The following is a 22,105-nucleotide window of genomic DNA, read 5'->3' as shown; positions in this document are numbered from 1 at the left end:
TTCAGACATTAGCTGTCTAAATCTCAATTGATGGAGCGTCTTGCAAGTACTAAAAGCCGCTCATTGATCAAGCTCTAAAGCTCATGTTCATCGATTCAACTCTACTCTGTACCATTTTGCAGAGACTGTGCTCATGTTAATGGAGTCAGTGATGGAAAAATTACAGCTTCAGTAACAGAACAAAAAGGTTAATAATGCAATAAAATTGCAGGGTTATAATTCAGGTGAAAGAAAAGATAAAGCCACTTCAGAAAAAGATCATTTATTTTCAATTCAAGGACAAAAAACCGTGTTTGTTACTAAAATAGCTGTACAAATTAAACTCTAACAGCAGGTCACTCTAACTCACTAACACCACAGTAAACCTTCAGTACGATTAAAAAGGATTGTGCTGCTATAGTTCAGAAGTGAAGCACTACTAGAAGAGAACCAAACCTATCAACACCACCTTGAAAAGTACTCTTCAAAACAACTCAACACGACATTCACTAAAGAGTTCACACTATATAAACTGATTCAGTGTCCTCTTTAGTCTGTGGTTTTGCATTTAATCAACATTATTATTTGGTCTTCTGTTCTTCATTACATCCACATCCTCCAGGCCCGTCTGCATGCTTCTACATGTAGTGGAGTGATAAAGCTATGTCGTTTTTCCCAGCATGCCCTGCATCGTCTTCAAGCATTTGGTGCCATCACTGAAACACACTTCCACGACTTCTCCTCAGTTCAACTCGGGTTTATCGTAGGGGTCATTTACTCACTTTTTTAATGAAAATTTTTAACTTGCACACGAAGATGCTGCTGAATCAGCTAATAAAATCTAATGACATCTGGGATGAAAAGAGAAAATACAATAAAACTGAAATCCAGTCCTTGCTTAAAATACACCATAGAAAAAGACAATTTACAATGTTCTCAGCAAAAACATGACCATATACTGTGTGTGCAAGCGGTTCACTACATTTAATTTTCACACCATTCCCGGCTAAGAGCAATGAACACAATGAGAGAAACTGAAGAATTTAGATGAGGTTTTTCAAATCTCACTAACCTTCCACAGAAAGGAGATTGGGGTGGAGTGATGGGTTGACAAAATATTTTACATAGTACAGCAATATATTTCTTGTGTTGTTAAACCAAACCTTGATAAACCTAAACAAGTTGTTTTCAATGAAGGTGAAACTTATAGGAGCAATTTGGGTTTTTTATTTGGCCAGAGAGTGGGTTGGAGGTACTTGGCTCAAAATATAATATTTATGTTATACATTTTTCATATAGTCCTTTGGTCTGCGCCAGTTGATACATAAAAATGTTGTTCATACTTAACTGACTTTCAGATAAAAGGAAAAAAATGATATTGGGACAAAAAGTGGAATGCCTTCATAGGAACCGGAGGCGGGAAGTAATGAAGTGTGGTGTATCCATTACTGGTGTTTATCATGCGTGATATAAAAAGATGTGATAGAGATGAAAGACGAAAAACATATATGCAGGGAATATGAGTGGAAAGCAAAGACATGCCTGCGCTAGAGAAAAGTGACATCGTGAGAGAAAATGAAGACATTAGTCCGCTATCGTTGAACCAAAATAGTCAGCAATGTCCTTACATAACCAAAGCCTTTTGGTTTTTACTTACTTGAGCAAAGAAGTTAAATCAGTACCTCAACTTCTACCAATCTGTGGTTTCCACCTTTGTTCAGATAACAGATTTCAGAAAATGAATACAAGCCACACTTTGCTTTGTGTAACAATGAAAGAAGCATGAATAACAGATGTTAAAGAAAAGAGAACACAAACATGTTCATTGTGAACAGATACACTTTTCTTTCCCACCATGAAATATAACATTAAAATAAATGAACTGAGCTCACTGATAAAATAGCAGACATTCATTATCAACATCATTCCTGTTCTTGTCCTGTTCTTTCAATAATCACAAGATTGGTTGATATAAAGTCAGAATTGTAACATTTACATCATTTTCTATGTACAGTTTTTCAGTTTAAAAACACTACCATAGAAGCAAAAACAAAGCAAACAAAATGAAAGAACATGAGTTTCTGTCTGTGTCTTCCTGTCTTGTTGAGCCAGTAGTCAGGCTCAGTTTGTTGTGTAAAGCACTGAGGCTTGACAAGGCATCTCTATCTCTGTCTGTCCCCTCAGCTCCAACACTGCCAGGTCAGAAGCAAGTTGAACCGTCACTTAAATAAAATATTCCTTCTGGTTCTCAGTGGGACCGTTCTGTGAAGTGATCCGACTTCTGAATGGCAACTCTGGATTGTCTTCGGGTTTCACTGTTTTTACTTCCTGGCGCTGACATGTGCATTTCCTCCTGTAGAGGAATCGGGCCATTATGGCTAATGAAGACACGGTTACAAAGATCACCACAGCTATCACACCTGCAAAGCAAATAAATGGACAAAGTTATAACAGTATGGCAGAGGCAATATAAGTATATGTTAAGGACATCAACCATAGACTTCACATAAACAGTGGATGTAACTTCTCAGTCTGAAAAGCTGATACTAAAGTGCCTTAAAGCAGCCAATAGGAACATCCCTTAGCTTAGGCTCCAATTCTGTAGACATAGAGAATTGTTGGAGACTTCTTCCATGCAAACTGTATATGACAACGGTGGCCTTACTTAAAAAAGCAAATACAGGGTATGCAACTATGAGGTGCAATCAAAAAGTTCTGATTTGATTCACAAAAATAAAAAGTGAACAGTGAACAATTCCATTAACACACCTGAACAGTGTTAATGGAACAGTTTTAAAAATGTAATTTTGAAATTCAAAGCATATTTTTTTGCCTTTGATAAAAATGAAAACTCTTGTTCATAATTTCTTGGTATCACACTAGCATTTTCCCTAAAAGTCAGTGTTCATAGAGACAATCTGTTTGAGTCTATGTTTCTGCTTTTTCTTCATGTCTAATGAAAAACTTGTGAAATTCTCAAGCCAGCAATTTGTGGATTGGACTGAGTTTTGAACATTTCAGGAAATTTCAATTGGCCTCATTGGTATATATTTTTTGTCTTTCACAAGACTTCCACAGAAAGCCAGAGCACATATCACCCTGTTCTAAGGATGTCATGATTTTCTTTTGTTTGCTTTACGTAATTCATCAGAACCACAAGTACGGTGTACACAAGCTGTCAGTAAAGGAAAGAGAGTCGGGAGAAAAAGGAGCAGCAGTCTCTAATGAAACACCCAGCCATATGTGTAACATGGAGGTGAGATATTATTTTATAATACGTTGCTGAAAATATACCTGCAACAGTTTAAAATATGTCAGAACTGTATGTGATCAAAAGAAAAAACGTTTTATGCATCATGAATTGTTAACACCTGTTAATTGTCAAAGCTGAAATTAAAAGTTTCTTCAAGTTTGCATACATCTTAACATTTCTTCTTGTAAAAATAACTGCAACTCTCTTAATCCTTTACATATTGAAATAAAACCAGTTATAGACTCATGGCATGTGCCCACCATCTGGACTACTTTATGCAAATCATAATGCAGGACACACACAACCTCTGGAAACTCCTGAAAAAGGCTGAAACTATTCATTGCTGTTCTACAGTGAAAGCAGATTCAGGAAACTAAACTGGTTACAATTGAGTGCTTTTGTCTTATTTTCAATTGGAATAAATTATCACCGGAGAGCCAAACTGGAAACAAAACATTATGAAATAAAACTCCTATCTGAAGGTGAGTGGTCAGTGGCCCAACAGACACAGGAAACAAAATTGCTTTGCTTCATCATTAGTACTGCAGGGTCCACATTTTCTCCAGGCTCCCTGGGCAATTTGAGCTATTAGAAGGTATCTACACTGATGTTAGCAATAACAAAAACTGACAGGAATTGTACTTGGAGTCGAACGTAATTTGTATTCTAATTAGCCATGTTTTCCTTTGTGTATTCAGACACAGTCAAGCTGTTTGAGAGGCAGCTGTGGGCTTTCATTTGCACAACATGCAGTTCAGTTTTAATCATCATTTCAATGCCAGTTCCTCTGCACTGAGGTGTGTCAAAAGAAAGGTATAAATGAATTCCAATAAAGGAAAAAAGATGTGATAGGAGAACAAGTTTGAAACTGTCTATTAACTGACTTGACATCACATTATCCCCGTTGGCTTTGTACACAGTTTCTGTCTCATGATTGATGATAATGGCAGAGCCACATTGAAACAGGTTGCTGCCACAGTACCTCCGATGAGAGCTGAGTCACTCCTGATGGCATTCACTAAAGGCTGACCTGTTCCCACTGATCCAGACTGGCCTGCAGAACAGAGACATAGAAGAAAAGGTGCAGGGAGAATGAAAATATGAAAGAGAAAAGAGGGAATTTGCAGCACAAGCATCACAGGGGAACTGAAAGAAGATGATGAAATAAAGTACAGAGAATAGATAAGAGAAAAAGAAAAATAAGGAAGCAAAGGATGGCCATTAGTGAGGCGAAAAATAGATATTGCGACATGCTGAAAAGAGAATGCAGAGAGGGGGAAACGGGAATCATCTACGGTGGGACTTCAGAGTGGATTAGATGAGTGACCACAGGGGAAGGATATGACAACGCAAACTCTCACCACTGGTTCAAATTAATTGCCTCATTTTCTAGCCGTTACTGCAGTGCACAACAGCATTAGAGTCATCCACATCATGAAGTTGGAGAGGTATCACCCACACAGAAGTGCCTATGATAGGAATTTCAGTAATATTAATTATTTGAGTCTGATGGGAAACATAATCCCGTGGCTGTGCGGTAAAGGAACATTACAAATATTGGAGGATGTGTTTGCTACTCACTATCTGACCTGTGTGGAGGATGCTGTAGCTTTCACAGATGAGACATGTCCAAGCGTTGTCCCCTAACTACAAATCTGTGTTTTAATATATGCCTTTATTTTCTGTAATACGTTTAGGCTGACTTTTACAAGAATAGCACATGACCTTTATGACTGTTGTTGCTCCGCTGTGCAGAAACCTGAGACATGATAAGTCTGAGTGGTAAGCAGTTTAGCATCTTTCTTTTCTTTTTTTTGTAGCAGTGTTTATTTGAAAATCTGCAGGGGGAGACCAGACATTGCATTTATGATGATATTCAAAGCTATTTGGATGATGTTCTAATTATGCAAACCACCAGGATAATGTCATTACATTTAATTCCTTTCCCTGACACATGCATTTGCAATTGTAAAAAGAACATCTGTAGAGGCTGGCATAAAAAAACTGATGTTTGACACTATCCTAGTCGCAGGAATAATGCAGAAAAACCATCATCCAGCAGAAATTGCCCCATGAAACGTCGAGATTGTCTTCACCTAGTCGTTATGCGTGGTTCCAGATCTGCATATAACACAACTGAGGAAGCAACAGCTCATTAAATAGGATGTGCAGCTTTAGAAATTCAGATATCATTGGTAGAGACACAATATTATATTTTCAAAACGTATTAATAGTTTTAAACACATATACGGTCTAAAGTGAAAGTAAGTAATACTTTTTCTGCCCATGACACACCAGTCCTTTCTAATTTTCATTCTCATTTGGCAAAACACTTGCTGTCTCGGGTGTCCTTTGGCATTTCTGCTGTGGCAGTAGCAGTGGTGTCATTCTTAACTCGTCCCATATGGATGCTTTTAAAGGATCTCCTGATGCCACATGCACATGCACAAGCTAACTGACACTTTGCAACATGCAGAGTTAGTGTAAAGAGGCCTGAATTAGATGCCTAAACTGAGGTGTCCAAAGAAACAAAAATAAAAAGCACCTGAAAAGAAAAGAAATCAGCCAGTGATTTCAAAGCAAATCACTCTGCGTCACGCAAACAGCACCAGCTCTATTTTTTTATGTAAGCCATTTCAAGCTGAACAAATCAGATAAGGGGAGCAGGAAGTCAGATACAGGAACAGCAGAGAAAATCCAGTCAACTCTCAAAACAGATGACCCCATGCAGACAACATGCTCTGCTTCTGAAATTCTCTCTGCGTGATCTGAAGCCATGCGAGGGACAGAACAAAACTGTGTTGGAGACACAGTTTGACCATCATTGCCACCACTCCAATCTCCTTCAATCTCCAACACCAATAAAGAGAGCAAGGAAATAACCCTCTTACCTGATAGATGGTGTGTGGTTTCTGTTGCATGAGAGAGGTTGGCTGAAGTAAAGCCACAAATGGACTGGATCAGCGGACCAGTTACGGTAACTGGACTAGTTTTTGGGTGGAGCAGAGCAGCTTTCAGAGGGCTGATGGAGTTAAAGAAGACAGCAGATAGACAGCCAGTGAAACCCAGAGAAGCAATCTGAGCCAAGTCCGGATCCAACCCTTCAGAATCTATAGAGAAAAGACAAGCACACAGACTGTGATGTTTTATAAAATGTACAGTAAGGATGGTGATTACTTCACTTTTTTAAAATTGATTTTGCTTTAGCAGTGCTACTGTAACTCTGCTAAAGAACAAAAAGGAAAAATAATACTTTGGGCATAACAAAAGCAGATAATAAGAAAACAAGCTGAAAGAATATTGCTTCAAAGTGGTAGGTGCAGCGGCTGATTTAGAGTATTGACCAAATAATCAGTGTCTGGTTTTCTCTCTTCCAAATAGTCTGAGGTCTATTAACTCCACTACAATGCACTCATAATTACTAGGAGAAGATGACAATGATGAGGTTACTGATGCAGTTTCGCTATGAGGTAAAAACTGGCATCAATGAACCTTCTATTAAAGATGCTAATGTCGTACATTTAGTTGTTACAAATGATCAAATGTTTTATACAAAGACAAAAAAAAAGGACAAATAATGCTGACAAATGGCTGGGAACAAAAACAAGGTTACTGGAGGATCCAACAAAACAAAACAAAAAAGTCCCAAAATACTCAAGAAAGCATGAAGACACATATGAAGCTTTTCTGTTCTTTGGCTCATTGTCTCCTCTGTACTTTTTGCCTGTGACGTGACCCTGAAACGAATCTTAGTGCATTTGAGGTCACTGATTTTGTTACTTGTTGAAAGTCAAGCTTTAGCTGCTTGGCTGGAGTCGGGACACACAGCTTTAACCCTTTAAAGCCTGAATGATTAAATAGTTGCCAGAAAATTCAAATGTTTATAAAACAGAAGTTTTATTAAGCCATCTGATGAATTTGCATAAAAATAATTTAACTTGCAATGTATTTTGCTGCATCTGGCTTTTTTTAAAAAATTCCTTTAAAAAATATTAAGCAATTGATTTAGTTTTTTCAGAAGGGGAAAATATACATAGATGATCTAGAAGTCTCAAAAACAGAAAACTGAATGCAACCAAGATTGCAATGGCAGAAACATTCGTCTCAGTCTTTCAGGAACCGGTGGGTGATGTCACAGCAGCTTTCATTTTGTATACTGTCTATGGTTAGCACTTAATGAAGTTGTAAAGTTGTAGTAAAGCTGGTGTTATGTTAACAGCAGGGAATAGTTGTTTCTGGCCTGGAAGGAGTTTTGTTCTTGTCATTTTGTGCAGTAAAACTGAAAGCAAACCTTGTGTCGTATACACCCTATAGTCTAGACAACACCGCCTCCAGTGAGGGAACCAGTGAGGAAAGGTTTGAAAGCCTTATTGTCTGATATAGCAGAAAAAATAATATTCTGTCTGAGTGCTCTTCAGCCTGAAAGGCCTTGCTGTCTCACTTACCGTGCACACTGCCAAGAACCAGCGACCTTATGCCATTGAATTCTACACCAGATGTCAGGTTGAAGTCCTCTTTGGGATTCTGGTCAATCTGACAGAAAATAAAAGGTTTCCCTTCAAAACGGGCTTTCAAATAAACGCCAACACTTGAATAGTTAGTAAGTACTTTGGTAAATACTGATTTTCAGAGAGGTTTTATTTCATAAACCTCCTGTCTGTTGCTTTTTCCGCTGACAGAGGCTGACTTATTGTTTATTATTGACTAAGAAGACGGGTTGAGTGCTTTTTGTTTGCACGTGTGTGTTACCTGCATAGAGACAACGTCTGCCAGTCGACTGATGGTAATAACATGCAGCTGTCGGTCGGCGAGGTTCTTCACTTTGCTCCTCAGTATCTCTGCATCTTTGCTGCTGTCCAGTCTGTACCTCACCTCTAGCTTATCTGTGGTTAGCAACAGCACAGTAAACTGCTATATTTCTGTGTGGCACAAAAGACAGGACTGAATAACATTGAATACATGTTTAAATGGGAAGTTTCAAAAGCTCCTGTAGTTGAAGAAAATATTGTCTAAAATCACCTTACATAAGAGATATTCTTCTCCGATTATATTCAAAAAAGAAAGCTTTCATTGCCGCCATGCATCCTTCCTCTTTGCCATCTCTGTCCATTGTGTGGATTCATTGTCCCTGCCTTTCTTTTAATAAGCTGGCGTTAGATATTAAAATACCAAATTAAGTATTGGAATTCCTTCATACCAACTGATTTTTGTGTGGCTGGTGTGGATCTCATGCATATTCTAGACTATGTGATGCTCATTTTCAAGAGCATGCTGAACTTTATAAGGTGAAGAAGAAATAAAAAAATAATTCTTAACCTCCTAGGACCTGGCGTCAACATATGTAGACATCACATTTTGGGTTGTCTAGACCCAAAAAAACAAATTTTGCCCCACAGGGGCCTGATATCCACTTACGAGGACATTATACTGCCACTGTTCTTTTGAAATTTAAAATGAATGTCCTCATATGTGGATCATTTTTGTCAGAAACAAAAATCAGGTAAAAAATAAAAATCAGGCAATTCTTTGTTTTCACATTCATCAGGTCCCAATCAGCCCAAATAGCAAAGAGAAATTAAAAATGCATGCCATGAAAGAGTTCCAGTCTTAGGAGGTTAATATGAAACAAAAACAGCCAAGATTTACATTTTCTGTTTTCAAACTCACACACCACTGTCAATATGCACAGTTTACCTTTTCAACTTTACTGTGAATGTTATCAGTAACTTCATTTATATAATAGTGTGCTTTCATTGTAGGATTGTTTATATGATCCTCTGTTGCTTTTTTGCTTTGAAAGTTATTCGAGCCATCTTTCTGGAAACTCACATTTCCTTTCCTCCACTTATGTGTTAATGAAAATTGCACTTCTTCCCTAGAAAAGTCTCAATTGCAGTGTCTAATAACTTGAGGTGTAAATGGCAAATTTAGATGCAAATTATGAAGTGGAGGAGTGTCTACATCCAGTAAATAGTTTTTGTCATGTCTCAGAACTGTTTATGTTGTTTCTGCCTGATCTCATCCACTCATCAACCTGTTGCATATATAATGCGGTCGTGTCACTTACTCTCCCCTTGATTTTGCTATCAGTGTGGTATCAAGCAATGGTTACATCCTTTTTGCACATACTCGTTCTTACTCTGTAATGTTGCTGTCAATTTATTGATATTTATTTATAATCACATCTGTCAACCCTGAATATTTATTACTTGGTGACTTGTATTTGTTGTATATATTGTGCTATTCCTCATATATTAACATATTATATTGATAAATAGTCTAATTTGTTATTGTTAATGCTACTGTTCTTTAGCAACTGTAACCCACAAAATTTCTCTAGGGATTAATAAAGTATTCTGATTCTGATTCTGATAACATTTGAGTGATTTTTTGCTCTTCTGCAAAGGTTTTTCCACTTCCCTCCTTGTCCACTCTCTGTTGCCATTTTCATCACATTTACTTGATGTGCTTCCTCTTTTGACATTTTGACAGCTCTCTATATTGGTGTTATTCACTCCATTAAACCTTGTTAAATGCTCCAGAGGTCCTTGTTCTGGATCCTCCAGCCTGTGCTTAAAATAAGGGGGGCTTTAGAAGTTCTGCTGCTGAAGTTCAAACCTAGCATGAGAATGGAGTATAAAGGTGTCACGAAGAATTGAGAGATTTTTATAGACAAAACATATTCCTAACCAGTACTATAAAAACTGTAACTAAGCAGCCGGTGAGTGCACAATTCCTAATTTCAAACCTTCATGACTTAATTCCAAACATAAACCTTTTACGTTTGTAGCATTTTAAAAGCCATCTTCCTATTTATATTAAAAATAGACCCAATCAAATTTTCTCCATAAACATGCCTCATTATATAATCATGAATATATTGAAGATTATATTAATTCAAAAGATCTAGCTCTTCAAGGGTATTAGCAACTGAACAATGATCCAAAAAATATCCCGAAATAATTCAGTATTTGGAAAAGCCAGGCTCTCTACAGCATGAAGTACTTTGATTTTCCTCACACCTTTTTTAAATGAATAATGACTGATCTCCATTGGTTGTAGGAAGATGTGTTGCTGATCAGGCTTTTCTCAAAAGCAAATGTTCCGTCATCCACTGCGAATTTAAACACATTATTTTTAGTTTACTCCTATTCATATCAGCATATCTTTAATAATAATTTGCTTATGAGAACAATGACAGGAGAGACAAAGTGAGAGCAGCAGAAAAAAAATGGGGGTGAGAAAGAAACCTGTTCCAACTTTCAAATCATGCATTATTCATATTTTCAGCTCTGCTAATAATTTTTTTTAAACAATTTAATACTTTTAACACCCGTTTGGCTTCTGAACCGTGCTTATTAAAGGTGAAGAAACAGCAGTGAGCCAAAGGCAGTTATAAAGTGTGTTCACACTGTAATGACCACGATTAACAAGTCAGGGGAGGTGATTGCTGAGCTGACAGACTGAAATTACTCCACAGAGAGAGTTTGTCAGCAAGCTTTAAGCTAGTAGGTGGTAAAAAGTTAGCAAATACTGAAGATGAAAGGTTCAGCCATCACTAACAACACCAGGTGCCAGAAGTATAAAACTCTAGAGATTCACAACTAAAACTGTGTGGAAAAAAAGAGAAATTTGCATGCACATTGTTTTTGTTCAGTCTATTAGAAATATATTATCTGTATGTGCCCGAGGCTAATTTCCGCTCTTATCATCATCCACGAATGGATGTAGAGACTCCCTAAAAAAAGCCTATAAAATGCTGTCTAAAACACATTTTCCTGTAGAAATAACAGTTCAAGTGTGGGAAAAGGCATTTCCATGCTTTTACTAGATGGGTCTAAACTAGAATAAGTCTGTTTACAGACAGTCAAATCACTCTTTCACTTTTACCGCTTTCAGGTAGCTAAAATATCCCACGAATGAATCCCAAATTTCAGTGCACCTGTTACCTCTTATGTACTTATTAACCACATGTGCTCAGCGGTGGAGTTATTAGATAAACAAGATGAAATAAGAGGTATTAATTCTGTCATTTCAGCAGTCTGATATTAAATGGTTGAAAGTGAAGGTGGAGCCTCACTGATTTAACAACTGGTTTCACGAATTATAAGCGTAAAAGTGGAAACACGGCTTATAAAAGGAATTTCAGTCAGCTACCGAAGACAAGCCCCTTCCTTCTAACCTTTTTAAAACAAGAAAAAAGTATAATTATGGTAAATTATGTAATGATACTACCACATTCAAGCTGTATTCAGTATAATTTTCACTATTGTAGCTCCCTGAATGCAATGCTTTAAGCTCTAAATTCTTCAGCATCAGGATTTTCAAAACCTGTGTTCACTCACAGCTGTTAGCCTACAAGACAACATTAGCTTCATAACAAAACACTGAATATTAGTAAGATAAATTTCACGAGCTGACTTTTCCACTAAAATTCAAATACAGTGCAAACCATGTTTACGGTCCCAGAATCATCTCAATGTGTGTGGTGTGGGCTAAAACTGCCAAAAGGATGAAGCTGATGACATTTTCTGTCAAAGAACAGATCCAGGAATAGTTTAATCAATCTGGTGTACGACTTCACACTCGCCTCTCTTTACGACAGCAGAGAACAAGACCTGAAAATATTGATTGGTGTCAATTGTAATGGTGCATAGACTGGTGTTCATGCAGTACTTTTTAGCCTTACTGACCATTTAAAGCACTTTCACACTAAAATGCCATTTTACAGACCTTTGTATCTTACTTTTTTCTAGAACATTTCAACATGCAGTCAAGAGGAGACAGGGACCAACTTTGCCTTCTGAGCCCAAGTGCCCCACCAAAACATGGTGGTAGATTGGCTAATCATTGGCTTGATCATCTTTTTTATTGACGATCACAAAAGTGCTGAATTTCAGCAGACGTATCCTTTATTTAGACATGCGATGAAATATAGAGAAAATAAAAATGTTACACAGGTGCAGTAACAGCACAGCAGCAGCAGCGACACATCAACCAAGCTGCTCGCAGTCTTGGCACAGAGTCTTTTCACCAGAAAAGGCTTGTCCAAGAGTTTTAATGGGGTGCTTCAGTTATTGTCATGTTGACTACCTGATCACCATGGAAACTGTGTGACCTCCTGGTCATCAGCTTCCTCCTGGGTTATTAAAGCAGCCGATTCGCAGTCTATTTACAGCTAATTTAGGTGGTATCCCACTTTCAATAGGTCTATCAGCCTTCTTTGTCCTTTCCGACTCAGATGGGCCCCTCTTGTCTCTTTCTTTGGCTGAACTCACAGTGAGTTGATTAAACACAGAAGTGAACAGGAATAGAGAAGAGGGGAACTTGATGATAGGAAAAAGAAGGTGAGTGAGGGCAGGAAGACTCGTTGTATTAAAAAAAAGAAGGATGACAAACGGAGACGAGCTGAAATTATGGATGAGGCCTTCATAGCCTGAATTCTTGATTTTGATGTCATTCACTATTACATGCCTATTACAGAAACACCAATAAATAGCTTTAGAAATCCATTTAAATCTGTTATTTTGATAAGACTGAAAAAACGTTTCATTTTTTGTAACACTCCTCACTTTTTTTTTTTAGTTACACCTGTTCAACTGCTCACTAAGGCAAATACGCAATCAGCCAATCAAATGGTAGCAACATGGAGGCCCATTGACCATGACCATGTCTACATTTTGATGAAACTGAGCATTAAAACAGGGAAGGAAAGAGATTTCATTGACTTTGAATGAGACTGTCCGGGCTGGTTCTGAAGCTTACTGGTTTAGAAGCAGGTGATTTACTGGGATTTTCCCCATACAATCATCTCTAGGATTTACAGAGACGGTCTAAAAAAAGAGTAAATACTGAACACATCTGGTTGATGTCAGAGGAGAATAGACAGACTGATCGAGCTGATAGTAAGGCAACAGTAACGCAAATAACAACTCAAACCCTGAATCATATGGGCTACAGCAGCAGACGACCATACTGGGTGCCACTCCTGCGAGCTAAAAACAGGAAACTGATGCTACAATTTTTGCCTTATGCTACAACACCACTGTTACAACTTATAAATATAAGCAACAAAAGGTCATGGTTATTTTATAAAGGCCAAGTCAAAGTATTTGATGCAAGAACACTTTCCTTATTAAAAATACAGAGAGGATCTCAGTGCTCACCTGGCTTGCTGAGCAGCACAGCAAAGTACTCTCTGTGGTAGGAGCTGACGTACAGGAGCAGAGCAGGACTCTGGCTGGTCCTGAAGCTCAGGGACACATTTTCTGCTTTTAGGGTTATGTCAGAGTAGATGGAGGAGGGGAAGGAGCTGCTGCTGCTGCTGCTCCTGTTCAGCTCGTTCACCATCTGCTCCTTGAAGGCATAGGTGACTGATGTTTCTGACTTGAAGCTGGCTGAAACCTCTGTAGGGAGTAAGTCGATAAATTGAATTACAAACATAGAAGTTACAGCAGTTATGCAGTAGTTGTGGCGGGCATTATATTTTAATATGTAGATGATTAATTTACAAGCTGTGAAAGATTTTACTTGAGCTTTTAGATTTTAGCTAGGAGTTCTTCTTCCTCACATCAAGCATTTCTTTACCATTTCATACACATTATACCTGATAAATAAGCCCCGGAAACATTTTATCCCAGTCGTGTCATTTCACTGAACCACATCATTCTGCAGATACTGTATAGTATGATTTACATGGCTATAAATAATATGTCTTTATACTGACAACTAATCTCACAAGAGACAATATCAATGATTCATATATTTAAATGTGCTGTGCCTCTGTTTCATTGACAACACCTAATTAGTGAGCTGGTGAAAAGGCAGCCACAGGAAACCAGCTGACAGGTGAAAAAAAAACAACAAATCTGGCTCTCTAATTATAACAGAGTCGGATGTCAGAGTTATGATTTCCACTGTAGATAAAAATGCAGAGTTATAACAAGCAACGCAGCTGGGATTGTTAATAACTGAATATAGATAAGCTGTGTTACTATGCCGATGTAATGACTCAATATTTCTCTGATAACTTAAATAAAAAGAAGTATGGGTGCGCACTAGTGTTATGACAGAATCCCTCCATCAGGATGCCCAGCAGGGGCTTCTTTACTGACAGTTTTCGGAAAATGAAACATTTGTCAGAAAAGTTCAGTTGAAAATCTTCACAAAGCTTCTGGTTTCCATTTTAAAATCCTCCTCTTCTTTTGGCTTCTTTAAGAAGTCAACATAACTGATCTTCCTCTCTCACCACATCAATACGTCTCCTCTTTGGCTCTTATCTTTTCCTCCTGCCTGGGCTGGCTTTACTCCTGCCATTAAGGTTGCAAGCTTTTGCACTCTCAGTGCCGGGACCAAGCCAAAATGAATGCGAAGCATTTTGGCTTAGATTTGACGGCAGATGCCACATCAAATACACCTGCATGCAGCAGTGTTGGTCAGCAGCGGTACTGATCCTTTTTCATCATAGTTTAAAAAGGATTTGAGTAGATTTTAAAACTTAGTTTTGCCTTTCAGAATGAAGACACAAGTGATAGTACACTATGTCTCAGTCACACTAAACCGAAAATAGGACAGCAACCTGCTAAAGACAGGAAAAACTGGTAGCTTTAAGGTGATAGAAAAGGTAGCTGGTAAGCTTGTATCTTTTATGTTCTAACAGTGTTGTTCATTCATTTGTTTTATTTATTTATATTTTCTCTTGATTTTAGGCACTTTTTGACCTTGTTTGTGTTTTATAAATAAGTTTTAATTGAGTTTGTACACATTCACCAACTGATTACAAGTAGTTGCAAATAGTTAATCTGAAGTTGGGCATGTGACACTGCCTCTGGGTTACCACTTTTGATTGCCTTTTGATTGGGAAGCAACTTGTCTCCTATTGCTGTCCAGCTTTGACTGATTGCAATCACTCTCAAACGGATTGCTAAAGGTTAGCAAATAATTCCTGTCTAATTCATAAATATAAACAGAAAGGCCAACATGTCACAATCAATTACAGTAGTGTCGATAAGTGCAACTTGTCTATGATGCATCTCTTAATCTTTATCTTTAAAACTACTATTTCAAAGGCAAAAACAGCACACGTCTGATGCACATCATAGCAATACTTTTGGTTGTACTTTGGTCTCCAACACTGGTCGTCGTACATCTACATGTACAAACCAAACCTCTCAGCTAATCCTTGTGTATATACAGTAGAGTATGCAGAGTGTGCCCCAGCACAGCTGGGTGTGACCTCACTTATATATGACATTACTGTATATGTGTTTTATTTATAGGCCATCCAAGTGCTGCACTGTAGCGCATATGAAGGTGGCTGTGTTGGAGGTCAGCAACTACAGTTGCTCAAGAGATGCTGACTGGGTTTTTAAAAATTTCAAAAGATACACTCATTCTTCAGGTTCCTGTGTTAATTTGGATTATGTGACTTTTGATAGAGGAAGAACAAGAACTGCACTACTGCTAAAGTGACCCAAGGCTACATATTATTAAACCCCAAATTTAAGCTTTTAAGTGATTTTTAATGTAATTTTCAATTTGACATTGTGCATCTTTGAGCTTGAAGACCAAGTCTCTGTACCTTTGTTGCAAAAAGGTCCAGTGTAAGCGGATGAGCTGCAGTCGCAGGAGAAGCTGGTGGGTCTCTCCACACAGCGACCCTGATTTTGGCACAGCGAGCCGTAGCTGCTACAATGGCCTGGGCATCCTGCCTGAACCCCAGGGGTGATCTTTGCTCTCTCCTCCAGGTCCAGAGTGACGCCATTCAACTGCAGAGAGCGGATGCAACCTCGAAAGCCCTTCTGCCTTGAAGCTGTGCCTCCTGAACACACAGGAGACACACAGAAAAAAAAGCATACACTGTAATGAATTTTCTCTGTTGTCTATTTTATTCTACTTATGTTTCTGTGCAAACCACCAACGTGAAATAATATAATCCCAGTGATGTTTAAACATTTAACAGTTGCCTTGAGAACAAGTTAAAAATTGCAGGTTTGTCCAAGACCCAAAATATATTTAAACACAGTGGTATAAATCACAAATCCTCGCATTTGAGAAACAGTTGCCATAAAACTAATCTAGCAAATATGGTTCTTGCACATGCAGAAAGGCTCCCTTCTTGAAAGCTGATGTATCTATTGCTAATTTAAAAAAGAAAACACCTTTTCTAACTGTGGCAGTCTGTGGGAACATTTTTAGCCACCTGGTCTTAGGTTGTCTAGGATTTACCTGATGAATAGGTGAAAAAGAGATAATTTTGATAATTGGAACTAACAAAGTTATGAATGTAACTGAATGTAACTCTATTTTAACCAGTTTATTTTTATATATTTATCATTCACAGTGAAATAAAAGTGCTGCAGGACAATGCAACTTAGGAGACATATTTGCAGTGCTTTATCTTTTTAGATGTAATTTATCTTAATCTAAAACACTACCTATATGATTTTTATGCATTCATACTGTACAGACACGCATGAATGACAAACAATCTGTGTTATCAAATTCTTAAGCAAAACTGACTGATCTGATTCTATTATTAATGGCAGAACATACTCTGCACCTCCAAGAAAAAAAGGCCTGTCATCGGTTTCATACTGAATTTTTAAAATGAAGCACAATGAAACCCAAATTGGCAGGTGAAAAATTCCAGAAATTGACATTTCACTGGCTGTGGCTCTGCTCACCCAGCACCAAGCTGATTGTTGTTATCTAGAAAGTTAGCGACCTGCCAATCGCTCTGACAGTCTGCTTGTCCTGTCTGGTTGGCTGACAGTGACAGGAAAATATTTTTTTTTCCTTCCAGGTCAGAATTTAAACTCAAAAAGTTATTGTTTTCTGAGTTTTCGCATCACAACCTCCAGCTGTCCTCAGAGTTCACGCTCTGCAACATTATAATTGTCTCAGACTGCCAAACTGGCAATCTCAAGACTGTTATGATGAGATAAACAGTTTCCCATGGCTGCAGAGTTGATGAGGTTCGTATCAGGGCCAAGAGTTTCATCAGGACCTGTCAGGAAATGACTACCTTAACTAATGGACTGAGTTCAAACACTCTACCAAGGTTACTGCAAGGACACTGACCACAAAACTGTGACTTTTTTCTACACATCCCCAGGGAATTTCTATCACTTTGTGGGGATTTTCTATTAAGTCTATTAAGCTTATATCGAAGTAAGGTTTAGAAACAAGAACTGCTTTACTGTGGACTTGTTTAAACCTGTCAGCATCAATGCGGATCAATAAGCAGACAATGCAATATGTTCTTTGTGCACTATGAGGGAAGTGTGGAGTCGTGGAAGATTATATATTCTGTGACGAGAATGCAAATCCACCAACCTCCCAGGGGGTCAATGAAAATGTACCCTATGAGCACAGAGCGGTTTTGTGTGTAAAAATAAGGGACACAATGAAACAAAGACCGAGCAGAAAACAGACTATTTGAAAAAGTTTAAGAAATAAAAGTAGAAATCTGACAGCTCCAACAACAAGCATGGACTTAAATGATAGAAATCCTAATCTCTAATAATAATTACATGAGTAAAAACCAAATGTCGCATTGTTTTTGTTGGGACCTCAAAAAAAGCAGCTTTGAATTGATTGCACACCTATAAATAACTGGCTGTTCAGCTGCAGGTGGATGTGCCCATCAGCCGGCGCCTCCTGCGTGACAGCAGGAAGCTCGTCGAGGCGAAGCGATGCCTCTTTAACGTTTCGCTCGGCTTGAATACGATGCCACCTGTTGTCATTCAGAGGTGATCCAGCTTTCACCGAAACCTCCAATGGACCATTACCCACGTCAAAGGAGAAGAGGACCTCATTGGAGGCTGCATCAGAGAGGAAAGAAAAATAAGACTTATTTTAGAACATGTAAGAAGCACCTTCTGTGTCTCCTGTACCTTCCTGCAGCTTGTTTGGTACTTGTTGCCCTGCACACAAGGCAGCTCACACACAAAGATGTGCTCATTATTTGCATGATTTAACTGAGTGAGCTTTTGTTTGTCTAACCTCTAACTAATTAATGGTGGGTAACAAGTGTAAAGGAAAAAATATTATCCTACTAATGTATTGAGCTATTACCTTGCCAAAAGAAGACCTTCACTGCATCTTGGTATTGATTCTCTGCAGAAACTCAAATAGACTTTCAGGTGGCTTGAGTTCTGATGACTGCAAAGACCATAGCATATGATTCAAATCATTTTCTAACATCATATGGATGGGAGCACTTCCACCTTGGAGGAGACCGCTTTGTTCAGTGGTAATTCTAGAGTCGGTTGAGGCGCCAGGCAACAATTCACAGGAGGCCTCTACAACCAGCATTCATCATAGTTATGTTATAACTATTTTGACACCATCTAAAAACATTGTGAATATTGGTTGGGGGCCATGATTTGTGCAAATGCTGTTTATTACAGTATGTCCCTCAGGCTCAAAGACTGCATTCGGTCGGTAAGCAGAATGAGTTGAGTCAGGCGGGGCCAGGTCAAGTCAGGTCTCTCCCACTGTCACTGCAAATTTTGAGCATTGCCACTGCTAAAGCTTAAAGTTTGGCAGCCCACTGCAGTTTCCTGCCTTGCCTGGTGAGTCTCTGACTCAGGTAGGTTAAAGGTGATCAACTCAAAGCCATTTTGTATTGATTTACAATAACCTTTTAAACTGAAGAGACAGGTGGACACAAACCATGCCAGTAAAACACTATCCACAGCTAAACACAGCCACTGCATCCACTCACTACAATGTCCTTTAATTTGTCATCTGTCTGTCATATTTATTTATTTTCCCCCAGAAAATAGAAAGAAAGGACACAGAGCAACATTTTCATAGCCAAATCTGATCACATCAAGTTGTTTGCATGCCAGGAATTATTACCAGTAGAGCATGTTCCTTTGTTTTGAACACCAGCAACTTTGTGTTGTTTTATAGTGGAACCACAAAGGATCTTTTATCTTGCTAAACTCTTTCTTGCTTTCCCCTTTTACTTGTCAGCATGCTCACTCTGAAGTCCTCATTCTCTGTTAGAACTACAGTACATCATCTGTGGAAGAAAGATAAGGAACAGAGGCAGCTGACACACGAGCACCACTGGAACTCTGATGAGAAAAAACACTTTCAGGCTGAAGTAATGTATCACCTAAGTGATGCAAACACAACCTGACACCAAGCAGCTCGTAAGCATGTCACATAAAACTGCTGACAACTTTGGAAGATAAAAATGAAGTACTGTAGTTGTGACAACCAGCTACAAAGATAAAGCACTAGTTTGTTTTCACAGAAACAAGCTAAAGTTATTGATGTAGAGTCAATGTCCATCCATCTTCTTCTGCTTCACAAGGCCAGCAGCCTAATTGGAGAAGCCCAGACCTCACTCTCCCTGACCACCTCCTCCAGCTTCTCTGGGGAAACACCAAGGTGGGCCAGCACCCAGGGCAGCCCTGGTGTAGTCCACACCTACCAGAATGAGTCTGACTTATTGCTAGCTATGTGGACCAAGCTCTTGCAAAGAATGGGGCAGACACCCCATACTCCAGAAGTACATCCCATGCACCCTCAAATTTCCCTGAGAGGGTAAAGAGCTGGTCCAGTGTTCTGCAACCTTGGACGACAACTCCTGAATCTGATGTTCGATAAACAGATGGACTCTCTTTTCCAGCACCCTGGCACAGACTTTCCTGGGGAGGTTGAACCTGTGATTCCCATATAGTTGGAACACACCCTTCGGTCTTCACCATCCTGGTCTGCCAAACCAGAGGTACCGCCCCTGATCTCGATGCAGCATTGAAGAGCTGCGTCAACCAAGACAGCCCTATAACATCCAGAGCCTTTAGGAACTCAGGACAAGCCTCATCCTGGGGAAGTTCTTTTACTACCTAAGTAATATGAAGAAATATATCACTTAAGTAGTAAAAGAATCAGTCTTGTACAAGGAATTCATGGTGTTCACAGGAGGAGAAATTATGTCAAAAATATATATGCTGTAAATGTTTGCCATTTTAAAATTCTTTTCAGGGTTTGCTTTTAAGGAACGTCAGGCAGGTAGGAGAGTAGGAAAAAGGATATTTGAAAAGATCCTTATCCTTTTCTCTTCTTTTCCTCACTTCTGAGTTCCCATGCTACCAAACTCAGTTTGTTCTTAATTCTGTCATCATTCCCCTGGCCAAATAACCTCCTCATCCACCTGCTATCAGTCCGTTAGTCTCTAATCCCTTTTCTGGATGTTCAGAGAGCAGCAATCCACATCTAAGTTCAAGGCTAGCTCTCCCTCTTCCTGTTTTCTATCTTCAGCAGGACCGGCTCTCCTTTATTGCTTTGTTGCCTTCATCATTTTTATTACTCAAGCTCTAATTATTCTAACTGAAATATGTTGCATGTTGAGCTAGCTGCTTAGTCTGGAAAAGAAAATGAAACAAATAATATAAGAGAATATAAAAAAGGAAAGGAAGTAACAGTACCTCCACACTGCAGATACTGTCTTGCTTACAGTGCAACAGTTGTAGCCTTACGGCAAAATACTGTGAAAGTACTGAATCGAGTGTCAGATCTGATTGCTAGCCTTAAGCATATATAGTTACATGGACTTCTTTTTAAGGTAAAACCAGCTACAGCGGTAGATTCGATTTCTTTTGCAATCACATGAAGTGAAGCACCTCATCAAGAGAGGAACAAAGAGGAAAGCAACAACAGCACACACATCAGTGTTTGAACTGGAGCAATTCAGTCAAGCTGAACTACAATAGTAAATAGACTTGTAAGTATATAGACTTGCATTTATACAGCTCCTTTGTAGTCTTACTACTCGAAGCACTTTTTGCTGTACAAGGCAATTCAAGCATACATTGCATACACCACTTTATTCTGCATACTTTATCAATAACACTACACACACAATCGATATGCTGGGCATTCAGTAGTTTGCCTGGGGATACTTTGAGCATGAGACCCGTGATCAAACCACACTCTTTCTGATTACTGGACAGGCTGCACTGCCTCCTGATCTACAGCGGCACATCATATGCTCTCAGTGCAAGTTCACATAAACTGACACACAGACCATGCCAGCATCTCTTTTTTAATACTATGCTAGACTAGTCTGTTGTCATATTCAGGGGTACACATAAGTGGTCCGCAGGTGCGCATACACTGTCAAAATAAAAAACGCGCACCAGATAAGAAGTTGCAACACCCGTTTACGTACATAAGATTTTCTGGAGAAAGACAGACATTTGTTTAGAAATTTTAAAAAAGTCGAAGAAGCTCCTTTAAGCAATTACTTTGGTGTTCCTCCACCTCCAAAGAAATTTCAGAAGGAGTCCGAACCGCGAAAGAAGTGTGTATTCTCGGAAAAGTGGTTACTGGAGGTGAGCTGCCTTCAAACAAATAATGAACAGAGATGTGGTGCAAAATATGCCGTGAAAATCCCTCCAGAAAATCTTATGTACGCAAACGTGCGTTGCAACTTCTTATCTGGTGCGCGTTTTTTATTTTGACAGCACATGCACACCTACAGACCATTTATATGCACCCCTGGTCATAATGTCTGCTCTGCAGGGATGTCTGTGGGGACTTCCACCAGCAGATATAAATGACTGCAGGTGGGTCAAATGTTTCTTTTACATGGTAGTTCAGTGTTTTAAGTAGAGTGATAGAGAGCTACACGCTCTGGTGGTTATAAAAGCACTGCAGCTGGCTGCAACAACAACATCAAAAACAACAATTCTGTGATTTCCCAGAGGAGGAGAAATAAATGGCAGTGCTGCTGTAAAGTATTTCTTTTGAAGGGTTGATGGACACCATCACCTCGGCTGAGTTAAAACCACATGAAACTTTAACTCGGAGGACTCTTCTTCCTGCTCAGTTTGTACTCACATCTAAGTGAAG

At 38.8% G+C, this 22,105-nt stretch overlaps 1 protein-coding gene across 1 annotated transcript in view; it reads right to left on the bottom strand.

The window, feature by feature from the left end:
* Positions 1-246: 246 nt before the first annotated feature.
* LOC146560777 (contactin-associated protein-like 4) overlaps positions 247-22,105 on the bottom strand; it is a 78,298-nt gene continuing 56,439 nt past the window's right edge. Inside the window, exons 17-24 of the mRNA XM_085296221.1 lie at positions 17,839-18,057; positions 15,813-16,052; positions 13,399-13,638; positions 7,982-8,115; positions 7,678-7,765; positions 6,124-6,342; positions 4,215-4,286; positions 247-2,399 (exon numbers count right to left, since the gene is read on the bottom strand). Of these exons, the coding sequence (XP_085152347.1) occupies positions 2,203-2,399; positions 4,215-4,286; positions 6,124-6,342; positions 7,678-7,765; positions 7,982-8,115; positions 13,399-13,638; positions 15,813-16,052; positions 17,839-18,057 (1,409 nt within the window). The 3' untranslated portion in view covers positions 247-2,202. The remainder of the gene's footprint in view (positions 2,400-4,214; positions 4,287-6,123; positions 6,343-7,677; positions 7,766-7,981; positions 8,116-13,398; positions 13,639-15,812; positions 16,053-17,838; positions 18,058-22,105) is intronic.

Source organism: Mchenga conophoros, linkage group LG13 (genome assembly GCF_057382185.1).
Source record: "Mchenga conophoros isolate Kocher_MC1m ecotype Shallow Benthic linkage group LG13, M_conophoros_male_GT1.1, whole genome shotgun sequence".
Taxonomy (NCBI): domain Eukaryota; kingdom Metazoa; phylum Chordata; class Actinopteri; order Cichliformes; family Cichlidae; genus Mchenga; species Mchenga conophoros.
This window is presented reverse-complemented; position numbering and strand designations above follow the sequence as displayed.